Raw genomic sequence first — 16,988 nt, 5'->3', positions numbered from 1 at the left:
AGGGTTGATGGATGCTGTGTCTGACAGACTGATCAGACTAACAGGAGCCACTTGCAAAGCCATAGGTCTGACACAAATAGTCCCAGGGAACATCTGCGAAGGAGATGTCTTGAAATGTCTGCATCTCATGTTTCTTTGGAGCTACCAAAATTCTGCTTCCCTCAGAAGAATACAGGGCCTTCTTTGACGCTGGCACACCGTGCTGTTATTAGGTCTCCTGTGCCAGCATTTCCCATTCCAGACAATCGATCCCAAAGTTCTTCAGGAAGACCTTGAGCCTGCCCTTGTGTCGATTCTTCTGAGCAGCTCGTGAGCACCTTCCTTGCAAGAATTCTCTGTTAAAACAGTCTTTTAGGCAAACAGATTTGCCTTTCGAACACCATGGTCAGATTATACCAGCGCCATGCTAGCAAAGTGAATCGCTTCCATTTGAATTATCTCAGGAAGATTCTGAAGATCACCCGACAAGATAAGGTATGGACACCAAGGTCCTTTCTAAACTGCCAAGCATTCCGATTCTGCTGCAGAGAGCTGCTGCTAGTGTTTGTACTTCATTCTCAAAGAGGCCCATGACATCAGGGAGGATGCAAGTGAGTTGAATTTAAGTAAGGGAGGGCTGTGCCAGGTCACCAGTCTCACTTTCTCCTCCACAGCCACTTGGGTCCAGTGGCTAGATGTAGATCAGGAGGACTGGAAATGGCCCTGGATGCTATGGGAGACCTTGTGCACAACCCAAGGAAAGGATAGTTCTGAAAACTACTGAATGAGAGGGTCTAGGAAGAGAGGGAAATGGTTATCAGTATCAAAACCTGCAAGGAGTCAAGGAGGATGAAGAAAAAGCAAAGCTCAACTGGTCAAGGTCACTGCTGACTTCTGAAGAATATTATGTCAGGAGAGTGGTGGGAGTGTAGGAAGCCTTAGTGTCCAGGGTCAAGGAGTGAATGAGTGATGAGGAAGTAGAGGCAGAAAGTATAAACTGTTCTTTCCAGAAGCCTAGCAATCAAAGGAAGGGACATAGGATGTTAACTGGAAGGAACAGTACAGCCAAGATAAGAAAATAAAGATAAGAGAATGCTTTGTCTGTGAGTAGCAGAGGAGAAATCAGGAGAGAAAGAAAATAAAGACAGAAAAATCAAGGGAATAATTCTCAAATGAGGGGATAGGAGATGGAACCATAGGTACAAGTAAGCAAGGTTAGTCTTGGAAAGGAGAAGGGTCACATTAGCTTCTAAGACAGGTATTTTCAGGTGTGGAGCTGCCAGAGAGCTCATTGTGAATGGTATCAACCTTCATTAAGAGAAATAAAGTTTTCTTCATAGAGGGGAGATGAAAGTTGGGGGCTTTGAGTAGATCACAGAATCACAGAAGGGGCCTCAGATACTACACAAGTGACAAGAGTGTCTTCTACACTGTATACAACAGGTTATCATCTATGCAAGGCAATCCCAATAAACTTTGGGTAGAAAACAACATCTACATCCAGAAAAAGAATTATGGAAATTGAAGTAAATCAACACTATGTTCACGTCTTTTTTCTGTTTTTCTTTTCTTTCATTTTTCTCTTCAGATTTTTATCCCCCGTGATTCATAGAAATTTCTATTTTAAAAAGTTAATATAAAAATGAATGAAAAAAATATATAGCCAACTTTTGAAGACCTATACTTAAGATGGCCTACCCCTACCTTCAACCATGGCACCCCATTCTATTTCTGATTAGCTCCAATCGTAAGATATTGGTCCCGACTGCAAGCCTACACTCACCTCTCTTTGGGGACCAACAATCTAATCTCTCTTCCATAAGACATTTCTTCAAAAACATGTAAGTGGCAGCCATGTCAAATCCTTCCTGATTCTTTTCTTTTTTCTAAAATGAACTTTCTTTTGCACTGAATAACGAGACTTTATTGATATTACACAATAAAACTATAAATTTACTCCACTACTACAAAGATGCTTTGTGGCAAGGATGTGAATGGGATCCTTAGGATAGGGACACAAGTTAAGGATGAGGGCTCCACAGTGGTGGAATTTTTTGCTTTCAACTAATGCTTTGCTTTCCACTGTGGTGAATACTTTGGATATTCTTCAGCCCCTCAATGTCCTTTCTAAAATGTGGCCCCCAGAATGGATCAAAATATTTCACATTACTTGATTAGGTCAGAGGATAGTTGGACTATCACATCTCTTGGTTTGTAACCTCTGCCTCTCTAAACATGGCCTGACAAACACTGAGTTGTGGGGAAACTACAGCATACTATGGGCTGACACTGAGCTGCTGTTACTGAGTCATGACTTCATCTGAGGTTTTCTTGGCAGAGATAGTGAAATAGTTCATTATTTCCTTCTCTGGCTAATTTTGCAGATGAGGAAACTGAGGCAAATCGGGTTAATTTGCCCAAGTGTCTAAAGCTAGATCTGAACTCACAATAATGAGTCTGATTTCCGACTATCCACTGTACCTAACTGCCCCATATTGAACTTGGAGTCTACTAAAACTCCAAGGTTTTTTTGCAGGAGTCTAATCAGACCTTCTTAACTTTGCCTTGAAAATTTGATTTTGTCTAAATTTAGCTGTAAAACTTTACATTTTAGAGCAGCTTGGTAGTGCAGTGGATAGAGCACCAGTCCTGAAGTCAGGAGGACCTGAGTTCAAATCTGACCTCAAGACACTTAACACTTTCTAGCTGTGGGACTCTGGGGGCAAGTCACTTAACCCCAATTGCCTCAGCAAAAAAACAACAACAATAATAACAAAACCTTTACATTTATTTCTATTTATTTCATCTCATATTGCAGCTTGTGGCAATCTTTTTCCAATCTAGACTCAGATATCTAATGTTTTTAGCATTGTGTCATTTATAAATTGCAAAAACAATGCTCTTGCCTTTATCCCAGAATTTGATGAAGGATAAATCCCTGGGGCCCTTCACTAAAGACTACTTTCTAAGCTGACATCAAACCACTAATGACAACTATTTATGCCAAGCCACTCAACTCATTCTGAATCATCCCATACTAGGATGGATTTTTATTTACAAGAACAGCATGTCAGATTCAAACACTTGGCTAAAATCAAGGTAAACTGTCAATTTCCATTTATCAATTTAATAACACCTTGTCAAAATAGAAAATGAAACTGGTCGGATGGGGCTTGCTCTTGAAAAAACCATGCTCCTCCTTGGGAAGCTAGGTTCCTTGGCTAAATGCCTACTAAGCAGCTCATTTGTAGGACCTTCTAGAATCCTGCTCAAAGTTCACTGGCCCATAATTGGCAAATTTTTTGAAAATGTTAATATTTGTCATTCTCTAGTCCAGTAGCACCTTTTTTATTCTCCAGGCTCTACAATCATATAGGCTAGTTCTTTCAATCTCCAGGGAGGAAGTACATCTGGACCTAGTGGAAGTAGTGGAAAGATTTCCAAGCCAGAAAGCCCAAGACTGGACACCAGCTTGACTGTTTACTTCCAGTGTGACCAAGATCTGCAACTCAATTTTTTCATATTTAAAATGAGGGGGTTGGACTAGATAGTTTCTCAGGTCATAGAGGACTTCTATGAGCATACGTAAGCCCCCTGATTCCAGGAGTCCCTAATTCTTAAGGATCCCTGAATCCCTAATAAATAATCCCTATAAATACCTATCCCTGAATCTTTCTGATCCTTAAACCAAGAGTTTTGGAGTTGGGATGATCTTTCACAATTTCCCTAATTATCCATTCTCTCATGGGCCATCAGTTTATCCTTTCTAATTCAAAAGATCATTCTCTCTCGTGAGAAAACAAGCAGAATCAAAGTTGATCAGCTCTCTTTACTCTTGGTATTAACATCCCAAACACTCCAGTAAGCAATCCTAACTCTTCTGACCCTTCCTTACTCCTAATACAGCTCTGAAAAACTCATCTGACTTAAAACTGTCACTTTCCTATTTTCTCACTATTCATCCTTGTATTCATCCTCAATCATTTGACCTTGCTCTTATCTTCTGTATGTGTCTTTTTCAAAAATCTAAATTAGTTGACAAGTTGGGTTCTTCCCCTTTTCTTTCTTATTGCAACAGTTTCTCTGTTTTTAGAATTTCACTCAATTGACTTCCTATACTTCCTGCACTATCTTTTTTTTATTTAGTAATTGTAGCTTTTTATTTTTCAAAATACATGCAAAGATAGTTTTCAACATCCACCCTTGCAAAATCTCGTGGTTCTAGATTTTTCTCCCTCCCTTCCCACCCCCCTTCTCCCCTAGACAGCAAGTAATCCAATATAGGTTACACATGTGTAATTCTTCCAAACATATTTCCCCGTATTATCATGATGTGCAAGAAAAATCAAATCAAAAGGGAGAAAATAAGAAAAAAAATTGTGCTACCTTTTATTATGAGATTTTAGTCTTATTCTTTCAATAAAAAGGATTTTCATGTGTCTCCTGAACCTCTTGGGAAGTGTGGTAAAGCCTGATACCATTATGGTTTGTAGCCTACATTCATAATTGAAAAAAATGCTCAATTTCTGGGAGAGAGTAACAAAAGTAAAGATGCCATTTCACCCCGTGTTCAAGGGTTCATGAATCCCCCTGAAATCCTTAACCCCAAGGTTAAGAAATCTGTTCTAAGTGCTTGTAAACCACAGAGTTTTAAAGGGGTTCCATCTACTCTCTAAATCCTTTGAAATTCACTATCCCCAAATCTGGGGTACAGGATACATTATATCTAACTCTCCTTTATTATAGATCCCAAACTAGAGTGCTAACTTTTCCCCATCTTTCATTATCAGCAGTGATGAAAATCCCACTGGAATTGGAAGGACCTTACTGGAGACTTTATAACTTTTAGCAAAGCTTTCTAGATGCCTTTTTGGAATCATCATCTGTGCATTTATGTGAATCACTAGCAAAGTTATTATCATAGGTTGTCTAAGTCTCTGAAGATTCTCCTTCATAACCTGGACTTATAGCCAACAAGCTGTCAATAAACAATAAATCTGAGATAAAATATGGATTGCTAGACGACGGTGATGAACAATAAACAATTATTCAGGTAGCCAAGATTTTCCCCAAGATTCTAATCATTTCCTCTCAATCCCCTAATTGAGGATGCTCATATGTCTATAAAAATTCCTTGATTTCTCCATTTCCTTCCAAAAATGGTTAAGGTAAGTTAAATTATTAAGGGAGGGTCTGCTTTGGAAAGCGAAAGCTTCAGCTGATGTGCAAATAACTGATCTTCAACTTTATTATATCTGTCACCTAGCTTAGGACCGATTTCCTTCATCCTTGTCTATATCCTCTTTCTCCCCAAGTGGTTAGTGGTCTTCTCTGGTAGCAATATTCTTTCCATTTCTACTTCTGTAGATCTTCACTTGGATGCTCTCAACTACACCCCATTCTGTCTGGTCCCTATATTCCCTTACACAACTATTTTCTTAATCTATAAGGCTATTTTGCTTCTTTTTTGTTTTGTTTTGTTTTTTAACTACTCCTGTTTCTTTGAAAAATAAAAAACAAAACCTCGAAGTCATCATCCAGCTAAGAGTCTCAGTTTTTCTTCTAAGCTTCTTAACCCAAGATGCCAAATTCTCCTCTTAGTATTAGGATCTTATAGATTTGAGGCCACGGATTTTCCTTCATGCCCCTTCCTTGAATTTTATCTCCTGTGAATTTCCTCCTTTTCTGCTGCTATTATCATTCCTACATTGTAACCTATTGGGATGGAGCTTGGTAAGTAGAACTAGATAGTTTTCTCTCTTTTGTTGCCTGGATTAGATTTGCTAGATTTCAAGAAAATACATTCTTGCCACCACTGGCATTTGATTCCTGACTGGGAGGCCATCACAACTACATCTAAAGCTATGGTCCAGAAACCCAAATCCTACTTTTTCCCACACCATCATCTTAAGCTAAGAGTTCTTAACCTTATTTGTATGGGGGTGTATGTCATGGCTCTCCCTTTGGCAATCTGTTAAAGCCTCTGAACTCCTTTTTAGAATAAGGTTTTTCAAAGGCTATTAAATAGTTTACAGAGGAAACCCAAAGATATTGAAATATAATTATCAAAATATTTTTTCAAAATGAGTTTATAGGCTCCAGGTTGGGAACTCTTGCTTAGCAATTTAATTGCTCCCTTTCCACATCTTTCATTATCAGCAGTGATGAAAATCCCACTGGAATTGGAAGGCCCTTACTGGAGACTTTATAACTTTTAGCAAAGCTTTCTAGATGCCTTTTTGGAATCATCATCTGTGCGCTTATGTGAATCACTAGCAAAGTTATTATCACAGGTTGTCTAAGTCTCTGGAGATTCTCCTTCATAACCTGGACTTATACCCAACAAGCTGTCAATAAACAATAAATCTGAGATAAAAGATGGATTGCTAGATGATGGTGATGAACAATGAACAATTATTCAGGTAGTCAATTTCGAGTGAGCATGGGCCACGTGAATTTAAAACTTCCTAAACAGAGAAAAAGATGGGCAAGACCAGCCTCAAGTTGCAGGGAATCAAAGGCAGAAGACAAAGCCTTTTAGAAATAGTTAACTTTTGGGCCAAAAGAATGAAAGGAAAAAAATTAAGGTCAAGAATGATGGATTGAAGTGGGGGTGGAGGAAATGCTGTTCAATCATTTCAGTCATGTCCAACTCTCCATGATCCTATTTTGGACAAACAGGGTTAAGTGACTTGCTGAGGAGCATACAGGTAATATCTGAGGCTAGATTTGAACTCATGAAGATGAGTCTCGATTCCAAGCCCACTGCTCTACAGATGGGAATAGGGAAGGTGGTCAAAGGAACCAGACATATCTTCATTAGGACAAAGAATGCACTTGGGACAAATAGCAGGGGCAGAGGGGAGCGGGAGGGTCAAGTGAAGTCAACAAGCATTTATTGAGCTCTTACTATGTACTAGGCTCTGTGCTAGCTCTGCAGTAAGAAGACTAAGAATTTAGAGGGAAGGAACCTGATATAAAATATCCAGCCCAACCCCTCCCTTTTTACAAATGAGGAAAATAACTCCCATGGAATGGAAAGGCCTTCCCAAGGTTCCAAAGTCAGTAAGTAATGGAATTAGAACTTGATTCCAGGTCAACCCTCAGGAGGGCTATCTGGGTGGAGGGACCAGGTTTGCTTCACCCTTTCTAGATAGCTCATGTTCATAGAGCCCTTTCCAGTTTAAAAAGCACTTTCACATCATTTCATTTGACTTTTCTAATTACCTATAATTTTCACCCAATTTTGCAGTTGGGCAAGTCCCAAAGAAAGGAAACAAAATTACCTAAATTTTAGCAAGTCAACTGCTTCTACTGACTAATCTTTCTGGCCCTTCCTTTGGACATCACTGGCCATGGCAAGGTACCTTAGTTCAGCAGAGGCTTCAGGGTCAACCAGGCTCCTTACCTTATCAATCTCTTTCTGATTAGTGCCTTCCTTCCTCAGGCGATCAAGCTCCAGGCACCTGTTCACATAGCTCTCCCTGGATTTGGGTAAGAGTTGGGAGACTCCATGTAGTGCCTGGACAGCTTCCAAGGTACCCACAGCTTCCTCCTTGCACTGTGGAAAGAGTGTCAGGGAAGAAAATCAGGAAGAACCCTTCGCTTCCCAAGAAATGTCTTTCACCGGCTCCTGGTGCTGTCCTCCCAGGCCCCTTCCCCCGGGCTGCATCGGCTCGAAGCACAAGGTAGAGGGGGGGCCAGACTAGAGGGAAGAGGGTGCTGGACATCACACCAAGTGATGGGGTTTGCTCTTTAATCTCAGGAATAACGGAAAATGGCCAGGAGATTGTGAACCCTCTGAAAAGCTACTGAAGGAGACGGACTAGGCTCCCCCTGCTTAGAGCGGAGGCTTTCAGTTTAATATAAGGATTGTTCACGTAATCGTAGATTTAAAATTGAAAGGGAACTTAAGAGGTTAATACCCAAAGCTCTCATTTGACTAATGAGGGAACTGAGTCCCAGAACCACCCAGCAAATACACATCTCAGGCAGGATTCAAACCCAGGGAAAACACCCTGATTTCAGGGCCATTCCAGTATAGAGTGGGCTTGGAGCAGGAGGTCCAGAGACAGTCCGGATGACCGCTTCTAAAACCTGCCCTGGACAGCTGGGACACTTAGGGGCCTAGCTGAGAATGTCCAGCTCATCTCAGACAAATGTCTCGGGGTGGAGGACCGGGGAGCAGGAAGGCCAGGGAGGGATGGGGACGCACCTTCTTGTGAGCTTTGCTCTGCTCCTCCCCATAGCGGACCACATCCTTGATGAGATCGTTCAGCTTCTTGGTCAGCTCCATGTGGCACAGTGACAGCTTGTCCGAGGACACCCGGAATACCTCCCACAGCGGGGCGAATGTCCTGTGGGCACCAGCCAGAGGCATAAAGTCCCAGACGCTCTTCTCATCTTCACTCTCACACAAGTTCTCTCTCACACACACTTTTCAAACTCCTCTAGCTAAAGGACATGTGTCCGTGGTCTCTGAGTCTCACATGACGAGCAAGGTCAATAAACATCTGCCCAAACTGGTAGTTTTGTTACTGACTAGACAGATGTTGACATGTGATGAGATTTTTTTCTCAGGATGAGGAATACTTATAGCCCAAAGGCCTTCATTCCCTTTCCCCTGTGCCCAAGCACCAAAGTAGTCAGCTTCTTTCACTTCTTTCCCAGCTTCCCAACAAGCCCCCTTCTCATCCTTCCCCCCATCCAGCTCACCCTGTGGGGGTCCCGTTGCCAGCCATCTTAGCAAGCTTCGCCATAGCCTTAGAGTAGGTCTCCTCCACAGTGGCCCTGGGGGGGTAGAAAAGATCAGCGGTTGGTGGGTGGAAAGGTCAGAGGCTGGAGGGTCTGGGGGTGGGCAACAATGTGGGAAAGGAAAAGGATGGGTCTTGGAAATGTGGGAGGGCTGAGGATTGGAAGAGCAAGGAGGGCAGGGAGAGAGGTACCTTTCTCGGATGAAATCAGCCAGTTCCTTGGTGGAGACCTGCCCCTGCTTCATGCTGTGGTAAAGAACATCAAAACCGTGGTTCTTCTCCCCCTAGAGAATGGGAGGGAATAGTCAGGTTGTGAAGCCGTCCCAGTGCCCTCCATCTTGGGTATCTCTGTTGTTTCCTCCGAGAGCCCTCCAAACTCAGACATCCCATGTTCTAAGAAACCTCCACTTTGAATAGTCTATGGCCCAGGGTCCTCCCAAGCTTGGACATTCTCTCTTCTGTTCTAAGGTCCGGTCCTTCTGGGATTTGGTTTTTCTGTAAGGGCTTCTCAGAAGAAGGAACTGAGGTTCTATGCATTCAGGGTTCTTCAGTGAAGGAGCAGTGAAATCAATCACTAGAGCTGGAACAGACCTTAGAACATGAAATGTTAGAGCTGGGAGGCTCCTTGGAATAGAGGCTGTCAGACTTGGGTGGGTCCTTAGAACATGGGATGTAGAACCCGGGATGCCAGGGCTGGGAGGGCCCTTAAAAAACCATCTGAAACACTATTTTATAGTCCCAGAACAGGAAATGGATTTGCTCAGTCACAAAGAGTTAGCAACAGTGTAAATCTGAGCCTAAGGACTACATTCACCTTCCCTGAGAATACAGCCTCGGTTGTCAGCAAGGAGGCTCACACCTTCCCCTGTGCTGGGACGATGACAACATCTATCATAACAGCAGCTGGTATTTCTATGGTATTTTGAGCTTTGCCCAGCAGTTTTCCCATATGTTCTCATTTGATCCCCACAATAAGTCTGGGAGACAAGTGCAGTTATCCCCATGTTACAGATGAGGAACCCAAGGCAGAGGAAGGTCAGCCGATTTACTTGTCTAGGGTTAAAGAGCCAGTAAGGGGTCGACCAGGTTCTGGGTTAAACCAGATGAGATAATCTCTCAAGTCCCTTTTCAGACCTAGTTCCGATGAACCCAGCAATTCTGGCAGGGCTAAAGTCAGATTAGGATGGGGGTCCCTGGCAGGGGAGGCAGAATGGGACAGCTCCCAAGGCCAGGGTGTGGTAGGGGCTGGGGGGTGGGGTGGACAGATGGCCCCGAGTCTAGAGGGAAACCAGGGAGAGCTCGGGATGGAGGCAGCCTGGGGTGGGGTGGGGGTGGCGGGCTGCCTGTCAGGCACCTGCTAGAACAGAGCTCGTTCACATCAATCCCTGTGACTCCAGCCCCCAGCGTTCTGCCTGGCATGTCACACAAAACAGCTTTTCTTTTTGCTGCTTAGCTTCAGCCAAGTCCCCCAGGCTTGGCCTGTGCCAGGCGGGCATGCAAAGGCCCCAGGGGTCTGCCCAGCGCTGTGTCTGTGTCCCCCAGATTCAGAAGCCCAGAATCCCCGGACGTCAAGAGTGCAAGCCAAACCATGCCCTGACAGGTGACCAGCCAACCTCTGCCTGAAGACCTCAGAGGAAGGGGAGAGCATCAGCTCCAATGGGAAGGCTCTGGAAGCCCCCCTCCACTGGGCTCTGCCCTTTGGGACCCCAGAAGACATCCAGAATCTTCTCTTTCTCCAGGCTAATCACCCCCCCCCTCCCCAGCTTCTTTAACTGCTCTGCTTATGGTCCCATCAACCAAAAAGCATTAATAATCCCCAGCTATGGACCAGACACTTTTCTAGCTCATCTACATCCCCCTAACCCCAGGCACCCAGAAGTGAGGGAGCCAAAGCAGAGGGACCGCCACCTTCACAATCCCAATGCCCCCCCCCCCAGACACCTTTATTACAGCACAGCCTCTCGACATCCCAGCTCAACTCATTGTCAGGAAGCCTTTATTGACCTCTCGAGCAATCTACAAGCATTTAGTAGATACCAGACACAGGCACTGGCAGGTACAATCCATGAAATTGTGGGAAATTTTGGGGAAAAACTGCCATATGAGACCAAGGCTGGCTCAGGCCTAGGGAAGACTCAGAAAAATGCTAACTCTCCTCACTCTCTGGGCAAACCTCTGCTGCAGACTTAGCATGTTCCCCCAAAAGCTCCCCACCCACCAGGGGTCCCGCCATCTTGCCTGTTACTGCCTCACATTCAGTTAGGCCCTAGTCTTTCTCTGGAGAATTACGGTCTCATTCCCCCCTCCCATCTGGACATTCGTCCAGTCTATGTCCCTCCAAAGATCCTCTGGATTCATCTTCCTAAAGTCCACATCTGATCACATCTCGGCTCCCTAAAGCCCACGGAAGGAAGTCCAGCCTCTTAAACCTCACATTCAGTGCCCTCCGTGAGTGACCTCCCACCTCTGGCTCCAGCTCCTCGGGCTCAGTCCTCCTGCTCTTCATACCCTGCAAACATGCCCTTTGCCACCATGCTACTTTAACATTCTCCATGGCGAGAGCTCCTCCTGCATCCCTGGCACAAGGCTCTGCCCACCTTCTCACCTGGAACCCTCACCCTGTGTCCCTTCAGCCCTCGGATTGGCGAGTTCCTCCCAGAGCATCTGCTTTCAAGAAAGTCACCAAGCCGGTCACCCTCCTGCCATCCAGAGTCCTCTGGCTCTGGTCTGGACTTCTCCACCAGGCCCTGGCAAGGCTGCTCTCCAGCCCGCTCCTCCCCTGCTCTCCCATTGCTTTGGTGAGCTGTCTCCTTGTTAGAATGTAAACTCCTGACAGGCAGGAATTCTCTCTGGGCCTGGTTTTTAATTTTTTTCCTTTTATTTGCATTTTTAGAGCTTAAGCAAGGGAGTTGGCACATACGAGGTGATTACCAAATAATGATTTCAAAGCCCAGCTCAAGGCATGTCTCCTCTGGGAAGCTGCCTCTGCCCTCTCCGGTCAACAGTAACCTCGCCTTTCTCTGAGCCTCCCCCCCCCAAACTCATTGTTTATTCAGTTCATGGGATACTTAGCACATCATGTCTCATAATATTAGTCATCTTTCCATATGAGAGTGCCCATCTTTCTTGTGAGCTTGTAAAGAGAAGGAGAGAGGAGAGGGGAAAAGAAAGGAGGGAAGGAAAGGAGAGGGGGGAAGGGAGAAGAGGGAAGGGAAGAAGAGGAAAGGAGAAAAGAGAAGGAAAGGAGAAAAGAGGGAAGGGAAAGGAGAGGGAAGGAGAAAAGAGAGAAAGGAGAAAAGAGGGAAATGGAGAGGGGAGGGAAGGAGAAAAGAGGGAAGGGAAGGAGAGGAGAGGGGAGGAAAAAAAGGAAGTGAATGGGGAGGAGAAAAGAGGGAAGTGGAGAGGGGAGGGGAGGAGAAAAGAGGGAAATGGAGGAGAGAGAGGAGAAAAAAGGGAAGGAGATAAGAGGGCAGGAAAAAGGGGATGGGAAGGAGAGGGGAGGGAAGAAAAAAGGGAAGTGAAAGAGGAGAGGGGAAGAGAAAAGGAGGAAGAAAAGGAGAGATGAAGGGAGGAGAAAAAATGAAGAGAGGAGGGCAGAAGGGAATTAGAGGAGAGGGGATAAGAAAATAGGGAAAGGGAAGAGTGGAGGAAAAAAAAGAAGGGAAGAGAAGGGAGAAGAAAAAAGGAAAGTGAAAGAGAGGAGAGGGGAAGAGAAAAGAGGGAAGGGAAAGAGATGAGGGGAGGAGAAAAAAATGAAGAGGAGAGGATAGTGGAAGAGAAAAGAGGGAAGGGAAAGAGTGGAGGAAAAAAGAAGGGAAGAGAAGGGAGAAGAAGAAAGGGAAGGGAAGGGGAAGAGAGGGAAGAAAGGAAAGGGGAGGGGAGAAAAAGTTTCAAGGAAACCACAGTTCTTGGGCCCTCTCAGTTCTGACCCTTCCTGCACAAATTGGGAATGGGGTTCCTTCTAGACTTGGCCCGGGGGTCTTCAGTTCTGAAGGCCATGGAGACTTGGAATATGTCTTACGTACCAGGGAGAAGAACCTTTGTTTGAAGCGACGACGGAGCATCCTAACAGGAAACCCCACCTCTGTTCTATCAAAAAAACAGAGGGGGAAGGACCTGGTTCAAGGTCACACAGTCAGCGACTGGCCCTGGACCGGATCCCGAACTCCTAACTCCCAGGCTGCCTTACAGCAGCTTGACATTTCCTTGATTCCCTCAAAGTTTTTCTCTTCCAGAAGGGCCTAGACCCCCTAGTTAAAGACAGAGAAAGCAGCTCGGAGAATCTGATACTAGAGCACCAGCAGAGCTGGAATTATCTGGGAGCTTTGTGTTGATCCTTCCCTTATATTCCCAGTGGTTGCTAGGGCAGTTTCCCCTTCTATGACCTCAAGGACAGCTCTTTCCCTCTATAACCTCAAGGATAGCCCCTCCCCCATGACCTCTGGGAAGGTTCTTCCTCCATGACCTCTGGATGGTCCTCCCCCCAGGACTTCTGGGTCCTCTCTCTCCTCTAAGTTTCTGTCATGCTCAATGATGACAGAACCTCAAAGCCATAACTCAATTCTAGGAGAAGGAAGAGGACCTGCTTCCTGTGGGCAAGGGGAACCATGGATGACTTCTCCTCCATTCCCAGTGGCAGGTCAGGGCATGGGGGAGAGGAGTGTGGCCCCTTTAAGGAGGGGACCCTGGCCCCAGGCTGTAAGTGGAGGTTGAGAAGCTGAGCTGTCTTTTCCTGGCTCTGTTGCCAGGGGCAACCATTTACTCAGCAACCTGGGTCTCCCTTTGGCAGTTTAGTAGGCTTATAGGAAAAATTAAACAAGGGGGGTGAAGCCCACCCCTTAATCCATATTTTCCTGTTTCTCCCCATCTTTCCAAGGTATAGCCCTCATCTCTCCTATGGGAAATCAGCTCTGAAGGTTCCAGGAAGCCCTCTGACCCTCTAGGAAGAGGGAGAGACAGTGGGGGGGAGTTAGAGAGAGATGGGAAGACATGGAAAAAGTCCCCAACATTTCTGGGTCCGAGATGGTCTGGAAATTTCCTCAGCCCAGAACCATTCCTGTCAGGGCACGAGAACAGCCGGGTTTTGGGGTGACCAGGGGACACGGACCGCACCCATAGCTGAGGACTTGTTCAGAAAGTCCCCCGCCCTGCTGGTACTCCAGTGTAGAAGATTAGGTGGGAAGTCACTGAGGGATCTGCTACCAGAACTCTCCTCCAGGAAGTCTTCCTTGGTTAAACCTGCCACCATTTTGGATTTCCCCCCCTGGCTGTCCCTCCAAGTCCAAGGCCGCCTCTTCCAGCTGAGTTAAGGGCAGGATCCCTGCGTCTCCCTCATCCGCCTTCCCTAAAAGGAGCATTTAGTACAGGCCTCCATTTTTCAGAAGTTCGGAGAGGGCTGCCCAAAGGCTGGGAGGCAGGAAATGTCAGAAGCCAGTTCTAAAATCTCCTTCCAGAGCGGCCTCCTGCTCCTCAGGCCCCCTCTCCTAATTCAGTTTTCTCCCCCTGGTGGGGAAGCCCCCTCGGGACAGGTGAACATCAGCGCTGTGTGCCACCTATCGTTCACTGACACCCGTTTGTACCACCCAGTATCACGCCTCCATCCTGGCAAGTGCCCCTCCCCCTTGCAAAATAAGAAGCTCTACTTACCCAAAAATACTCCCCAAAATAGGACATTGTGGTTGCTGCCGGTCTCCTGAAGACCCTTCCTGTGGTTACTCACTCTAGAGGAAACCAGCTCAAGTCAATCCCTGCTGCAGCCTCGGCTTCAGCCCCTGGAGGAGGGGGGAGAATTCCACTCTGTTTTTCTTTCCTCATCCCTAGGGCAGAGGAGAAGGGGGACCCAGTGAGGATCTGAAAGCTGGGAGGACGGAGGGCTCGGGGAATGAAGTTCTCCCCGCCCCCCCATCCTGGGCCTGGAAGCTGGCGGGAGAGAAATGGTGGCTGGCCAGGTTGGGAGGTAGGAGGGTGAGGGCCCGGCCGGGGCATCCGCTAGTCTGAGGCCCCGGCCGGAGTCGTGATTGAGTGGCAAGGCGATGGCCAACAAGCGTCCCGAGACGGAGGGACTCCCTATACCCTCTGAGGGAAGGCTCCAGAGGTCTGCTCCCTCTCCCAGGGAAGGATCCGTCCCCTCCCCGGCTGCTCCATCGAGCCGGCCCCAATCATTTATTAAGCATGAAGTGACATTTCTCACAGAGCGGGCGAGGCGCCAAGGGCTAGGTGGAAGGTACTTCCCAACTCGGTGACTTTGGGGAAGCTCCTCTGCCTTTCTGGGCGAAATGGGGGAGGGGTGCGAGGCTGGCTGGCCTTCAGGGGCCCTCCTACACCTGCAGCGGATAATCAGTGTTCCCGCTAAGGCCCTTCCGGGGTGGGGGTGGGGGCAGAATGGTGTTCTTGGCTAACCTGACCCCAGCCTGGGCCCTGGTAGCTGTCATAGGAGCCGGGGAGTAATTCATAATGCATGAGGCGGTGGAAGCTGGGTGCTCGCAGCAGCTGGGGAACGCCGGGCTGCTCTCTGGCGAGACCGGTGACTAACCCAAAGCAGACAAGCCCCCGAAAGCTGCATGGGAGAAGCTGGAACTGGGGGGGGGGAGACCAGTGACTTCCAGCAGGTCACTGCCCCGTGGGGTCTCAGGCTCATCTGGAAATGCAGGGTCAGACTGGGATGGGGGCAGGGACAGGGAGGACAGGAATAATATTTATAACACCATGTGCTCAGCACTCTGCTAATCACTTCACAAATATGATCTGATACACAACCTAATTTTGTATTCACAACAATTCTAAGAGGAAGGTGCTATTATCTCTATTTTACAGATGAAGAAAGAGAGGGATTTGCCCAGGGTCACACAGCTAGTGTCTGAGGCCAGATCTGAACTCGGCTCCCCCAGACTCCAGGCCCAGGGCTTTATCCCTGTCATACTAGTTTCTTTTAGGCAGATGGTCCTTTTAAGCCTGATGCCCTGATCCAAGCTCTAAAGATTGCAATAGCTCAAATGGTCTATATCCTGTGGCCCAAGGGCCCCGCTGGCTCTGACATCCCTCATCCTACCCCCCCACCCCCGCTCCGATGTTCTTTGTTCTCTGATTTTCAAGCCCACACTGGGCAGTGTGCAGTCGTGGGGGGGGAGAGGAAGGAGAGGGGGGTGCCAATCTCAATTTGACTCATGGGTGATATTGAGATACCGTGTGGAGGCCAGGAGAGGGCCGTGGGAGGGGGTGACAGCATGGCGTCTCAGCCCAGCAGAAACCCTGGCGGCTCCTGGCCACACACAGACAAGAGGAACCCCACGTGGGTGCCATGACAGCCTCACCTCCCACCCCTGTTCAGGGTCTGCAGGTGGGCGTCCTTTCACTTCCTCAGCCGCCTCCTCCCTCTACCTACCAAGCCCCAAACCAGAAAGAGAAGCCATTTCCCTCTAGAAACCCTGGTTTGGGGCTGCCCCGGGGGACACACTCACTCCTTGTGGCTGCTGAGTTTCTGTCTGCCCATGCCGTTGGCAGAAGGGGGAGGCCCCAGGGGGCCACGCTGTGGCTGCCAGGACTCACCCAGGACGGCTGGATCAGGTGCCCTCTGGTCTTCTCCATCCTCGGGCTTCCTTGGAGGAGGGACACCAAGGACAAGGGGCAGGGGCTCGACAGACACCCCCCGAGAAGACGTAAAAATTGAGCCAGCAGCGGAGACCTCGGTGCACTTCCGCCCGCACCAGAGCCTTTTTTGTGGGGCGTGACACCTGAGTGCTGGGCTGGGGCCCTGGCAGGAAGGAGGCCAGGCCGGGGAGCGACAAGGTTCCTGCTCCTCCTCAGCTGCTCCTGAGTGTGTGTGTATGTTGGGGGGGATTCTGCCCACCCCCAAATAGGAACCACTGGGGCAACTGGGGAGTGCTGGGCACTCTAATTCTAGCTTTGCCACCTGTGACTGACTCTTTTCTCATCTGTAGCGCTGGGAGACGGGACTGTCTCTTCTGATGCTGAGCTACAATTCGCGAAAGAATCCCATGTGGGGGTGAGTGCGATTATGGGGCCACCTTGGGAGGAGGGCAGATGGGACACTCAGAACACACACCCTCCAAAAGGGCAGTTTTGGGGTTTATGAGAGTAATTCCCATTGCTACAGGAATTCAAGATTCACAAAGCTCTTTCCCCACCCTAAGGGGGGGAAGCAGAGCAAGTATTAGTGTGCCCATTCTAGAGATGAGGAAATTAAGTCTTGGGGAAGTTAAGGAACTTATTCATCATTGGCCAGTTACTAAACACTGG

General features: G+C 47.4%; 1 protein-coding gene and 1 long non-coding RNA gene across 9 annotated transcripts in view; one reads left to right on the top strand and one right to left on the bottom strand.

Annotated features, from left to right (window-relative positions):
• FCHO1 (FCH and mu domain containing endocytic adaptor 1) overlaps positions 1–16,988 on the bottom strand; it is a 48,060-nt gene that overhangs the window by 25,067 nt on the left and 6,005 nt on the right. For 2 of the 8 annotated variants that reach the window (XR_012488190.1, XM_074302205.1), the window contains exons 1-6: positions 16,278–16,436; positions 14,379–14,548; positions 8,925–9,016; positions 8,695–8,769; positions 8,195–8,336; positions 7,388–7,540 (exon numbers count right to left, since the gene is read on the bottom strand). Coding sequence is in view for 7 of the 8 variants with exons in the window: in XM_074302205.1 (XP_074158306.1) it covers positions 7,388–7,540; positions 8,195–8,336; positions 8,695–8,769; positions 8,925–9,016; positions 14,379–14,405 (489 nt within the window). In the remaining variant the exon portion in view is untranslated. Of the gene's footprint in view, positions 1–7,387; positions 7,541–8,194; positions 8,337–8,694; positions 8,770–8,924; positions 9,017–12,757; positions 12,880–14,378; positions 14,549–16,277; positions 16,437–16,988 lie in introns of those variants that run through there. The other 6 variants (XM_074302217.1, XM_074302202.1, XM_074302201.1 and 3 more) reach the window with 5 other exon arrangements.
• LOC141562265 (uncharacterized) lies at positions 7,078–8,501 on the top strand. Its single transcript, XR_012488191.1, has 4 exons — positions 7,078–7,112; positions 7,232–7,342; positions 7,427–7,667; positions 8,229–8,501. It is a non-coding gene; the product is annotated as an uncharacterized LOC141562265 (long non-coding RNA).

Source organism: Sminthopsis crassicaudata, chromosome 1 (genome assembly GCF_048593235.1).
Source record: "Sminthopsis crassicaudata isolate SCR6 chromosome 1, ASM4859323v1, whole genome shotgun sequence".
In the NCBI taxonomy this organism is placed as follows: domain Eukaryota; kingdom Metazoa; phylum Chordata; class Mammalia; order Dasyuromorphia; family Dasyuridae; genus Sminthopsis; species Sminthopsis crassicaudata.
This window is presented reverse-complemented; position numbering and strand designations above follow the sequence as displayed.